The sequence below is a fragment of the Haliotis asinina genome, chromosome 10 (genome assembly GCF_037392515.1).
Source record: "Haliotis asinina isolate JCU_RB_2024 chromosome 10, JCU_Hal_asi_v2, whole genome shotgun sequence".
Classification (NCBI taxonomy): Eukaryota; Metazoa; Mollusca; class Gastropoda; order Lepetellida; family Haliotidae; genus Haliotis; species Haliotis asinina.
The window spans coordinates 59,750,001-59,754,752 of NC_090289.1; the positions used below are offsets into that span (position 1 = coordinate 59,750,001).

At 41.5% G+C, this 4,752-nt stretch overlaps 1 protein-coding gene across 3 annotated transcripts in view; it reads left to right on the forward strand.

The window, feature by feature from the left end:
- LOC137298376 (uncharacterized) overlaps positions 1-4,155 on the forward strand; it is a 13,490-nt gene extending 9,335 nt beyond the window's left edge. For all 3 annotated transcript variants that reach the window (XM_067830622.1, XM_067830623.1, XM_067830621.1), the window contains 3 exons: positions 675-760; positions 2,363-2,460; positions 2,708-4,155. In XM_067830622.1, coding sequence (XP_067686723.1) covers positions 2,364-2,460; positions 2,708-3,459 — 849 coding nt within the window. In that variant the 5' untranslated portion in view covers positions 675-760; position 2,363 and the 3' untranslated portion in view covers positions 3,460-4,155. The remainder of the gene's footprint in view (positions 1-674; positions 761-2,362; positions 2,461-2,707) is intronic.
- The last annotated feature ends 597 nt before the right edge of the window (positions 4,156-4,752 follow it).

The following is a 4,752-nucleotide window of genomic DNA, read 5'->3' on the forward strand; positions in this document are numbered from 1 at the left end:
AGCACGCCACATCAGTGAGTAAACAGTCGCTGCAAATAGCGTTTTGGGGCAATTTTGAAGGATGTCAGCTTGCTGAAATATTACCTAGTAGTAACTATGTCAACAGAAACCAAAACGCAATTTGAAAGTCACACAGATTCCTAAACAGTAGCCGTTGTCTGATTGGTTAAATCAGTTTAGCCCTCTCGCTTTTTCATTGGACTGTCAAAGGTTACCTGACGCGACTTCCTACTAGGTTTTGTAAGAGCCAGTGTCGGAATATAACGAATAATATTTGGGCTAAGGTTACTTACACTGCGTCTCCATCGTACTATACTCTTAAACTGTAAAACATAATACTAAGCCCGGTCCATTAGGAATGTAGTAAACTCCACGCATGATGTATATGTACTTACATGACAATTACTGTGTTTGTAGTTTGACTGATGGCAAATAGACTATCAGATTTCACCAGCAATGTTAGCATTTAATACAGTGGATAAGAGGTAAGGTAGCCGGGTGGTTAAGCGATCACGCCGCCGTTTCTAGTGATTCTAGTCGTAATGTTGCTAGAATATTGTTGAAACAAGACTCTTACTCATTCCCGGATGTAAATTAGCCCGATATCCACCGGTCTAATGATGGCACAGTGTTTACATGAATGACCACTGTTGGTTTACGTCGTGTATTTTAAGGACGTTTCTATTGGTACAAGTCAAGGGAGCTAACTGTTAATTCACCGAGGACTTTGTACTCGACTGGCCACGGACACGTCCATCAGGTGAGTGTTGAACCTGGTGAGTATGTGGAATGTATCTTTTATAATGTGTTATGTTGTGTTGTCATTATAACATCACTGACGTTTTTGAGAATCTTTCCTGTATACGAGGCATTTATTCGCTCATAAGAAACAACATGCTATGAAAATACAGAAGAATATGGTGGCAGGTGCGTCTGTTCGCGAGGACGGTATGGGTTACCTCCCTTGTACTGCAGGGAAGGCAGGATGGGATGGCTATCACTTCATTCTACCTCACATTCTGCCATGGAGTGGTTGCACAGAGTGTTTTCCCATCAGTATTCATCACATATGTTATATTTCAGTGAAGTGCGTGCATGATGTTAGTGGGGTTGTTAGTTCTGTGTGTTCCAAGTCGGGACTCTGCTTTTATAGAGTTATAATGTAGGACAAGCCGCAGCAGTGTGCTGTCGTAAGTTGTGCGGGGTTGTTAGTTCTGTGTGTTCCAAGTCGGACCTCTGTTTTTATAGGGTTATAATATAGGACAAGCCGTAGTAGTGTGTCATAAGTCAGTATTAACACCGCATATACGGAGTCGTAAACAGATACGGTCACTGCATCAGTTACTTTTATATTCTACACATCAAATCCACAACAAGTAATTCTCTCTAAAAGGTTGGGATGTCATAAAATCTGAAATAAAGTCTTAGAACAAATCCTAAAGGTATTAGAACCTTTTTTTGTGTTTTAAACTAACACCAAAACAGATTTGATAGTTTGCACTTGGCACAACGTTCGTATCTCCAGTGTTCAACAGTCTGTGACGAACAGTCCATGAAACAAGGCATCTAGAATCTCCTTCGACGAAACTGTATTATCAGTGGTTTAAGGGAGATTACTCGGTCTCCCAATATATACATCGCACATGTGCTTTAATCCAGATTTTATCTAGAGCTTTATATTTATTTGTCATACAATTTTTTTCTATTTCTAGGTATATTTAATATATCGTCGACGTAGTCCATACCTTCAAGTGATGGAACTGTCATCTACTATGAAATCTTTTATATTTCCACATCTAGCATTCAAATCTCCCCAAATTATCATTGACGGATGTGTCTGATAACATGGAAAAGAAGCAGCTTTCCAGGAAATCAGTCCCTTTTTGCGGTCTGGTATCAATTATCACTGATGAAAAGAAGGGGTGTATATGCACAAATCCGAGGAGTACATGCTGTGATAAAATTCTATGAACGATAATAAAACAGCAACCAGATAACTCCAAATATACTTTCATGACAGCTCCTTTAAGCTTGTAACTTACACAAACTGGCTACGATCAAAGATAAGAATTCAAAGGGCTACGAGCATAAGGGCCAATGTTGGTAAACCATGTTTGCATTACTTGCCTTAGATACGCCCCCTGACTGTAGCAATGTGCCCTGCACGTGTGTTTAAAATATGCTGCATCTTTTTGGTTTGAATGACAGAAATTTTAGCAATCCGACGAAGCAATTAAGTCGATTCCGAGTATCCTATCCGTGCGTGGAGACCATAATATAAGTAAGAACTCACTTGAAACAAAATTTCATCATGTCTTCTAATTTACTGCCACTTTTATCCCACTGCAAACTGCCAACCAAGAATGGAAACACAAGTGTACAAGTTGACAGTGTCTGATGACGGCACCAGCTCGGAGGTCCGGTATCCACACCTATCGTACGCCGCCTACAGTGGAGCGGGTGAGCCAGTTTGTTTGCACCCATGCACAAATTCATGTAATCATGACTTGTCCCAAGTGTAACAGGTCCTCGGACGTTGTGTTGCTTTGTCCACATTCAGTTTTAAAAGATGTCGTTTTCTTGTATTTGAAGTAGTTCTGACTTATCCACGATGCCGGGAGGTGCCATGCTTCCGTTAGCAACATCCAGACACTCTGTGCCGGAGACACTCTGTACAGGCACTTATAAAGCCTATTTCTCGTTTCAGGACTAATCAATCCTTGGTTTTTAACCCGTTGCCTGGAGAGTGGTCGATACCTGTCAGCGCACAAAGGATTTTGTCATGGAAGAGAGCTGATTTCTGCTGGGGGGCTCTTTGTGCTCATGAGAGCAGAGTACTCATTCAAATGGGAGCTGCTCTGTTCCGCCGAGAGGTGGCGCCATTTCCCTTATAAGGTAGTGGTGACTTTACAGCATGTAGGAAGGACATCCCTGGTCTGGCGCCATCATCTCATCAACGAGCTTGACAACAAGACTATGGTCTCTTTGGATGCTACAATGGTCCACGTCGACAGGAAGACAAGGAAACCCGTAGTCTTTCCGCTATGGTTTTTAGATAAGTACGGACAAATTTCGAAAAAAGATATTCAAAAGCCGAAAATCTTAATGCCTGACATTCCGCCGTCGCCAATTTCCTTTTCATACTGCATAGTCGCCATGCCCAGCAGCGTGGACGTGAACGCCCACGTGAACAACTCTGAGTATGTACGGTTTGCTTTGGACTGTGTGGCTGCAGCCAGTAGGAAGCACCTATACACACATATTACGGGAGACGTGAGGAGTATGTGGCTTTTAGACATGACAGTATACTACCGGAGAGAGGGGTTTGAAGGTGACCGCCTCGAAGTCACCTCGTGGGAGGGAGGCACGCCGGGTCACGTCGTGTGTGTTGTCAGAAGAAGTGACGCCATTCTTACTGTTCTCTGGATGAAATATAAAATCAACAAGGCCCACTTGTGAATATGTTTACAAAGTGCATTTATTGTTCTACTACTTCCGAGCAGACAACAGTAATCCACAGCAGCACGATGACTAAACTGTACAGGATTGATGTGTAACAAATATATTCGGAAGGTTTATGTACTACTGTTTTAGCCAATATCTGAAAGAAACTCATTGTGGATGTGTAACATTATTGTGGTCGGCAACATGTGTACTATGCTTAATAATCCAGACCACTCACTGTCGCCAGTCAACCATACCAACAGAATCACTACACTTTTACCATACCTGTGCACGTCACTTCTAATGTATGGCCACCTGGAACTTATCTGTATTCATCCAAGAGAGGAAACAAACATACGTGTTCGGGAGAAGTGTTATACCTACCGTTGTTGATGGGAAGGATACTGTACTTGTATATAACGTGAATCCAAGAGGACAACAAGTGTCCGATAAACACATCTGAAAAATGTCTCTGAAACTCAGTGTAGACACTAGGTCCTCACGAAAAGATCAACCAACCACTGTCATGAGGCGGCGCCATGTACACAAACCAGATACTAGTATTCAAGGAATCTGCCGGAAATCCAATTACCACATTTACTATTTGTGGAACTGAAAACGACAGGTTTTACTTCAAGTTACATTTGCTGGTTAAGTGCTGATACTTTGCTGCATGATAGTAAAGAATAAAAGGTTTACAATATAACACAATATTCTGCCATGGTAAATCATTTTGGTCTCATTTAAGTCATTGACGGATTGATGCCTAACGTCGTACCCGACAATATTCAACCTATATGGCGGCGGTCTTTAAATACCCTGACTCGGACTAGACGATCCAGAGATCAACAGCATGAACACGGATATACGCAGTTTGATAACAATGATAAAAGTGAAGTCAGCAAGCGTGAGCAGCCGATCCTATTAGTCGCCTCTTTCAACAAACAGATTTAAATGAAGATCACTTCTAATACTAATGTTCACGGGTGACTGGTCTGATTCTAATACTAATGTTCACGGGTGACTGGTCTGATTCTAATACTTATGTTCACGGGTGACTGGTCTGATTCTAATACTGATCTTCACGGGTGACTGGTGTGATTCTAATACTGATCTCCACGGGTGACTGGTCTGAAGTAAACATTTTGTAACACAAATTTAACAAGAACACAAAGTCATATTATCCTGCGCAGTGGTAAAACACTCGTCATTAATATGTCTTTGACTATGTTAAATGTTATATTGTTCTTCACATTGATCCAACAAAAACATATACATGCAAAATATTCATAAACACGCATGCATGCA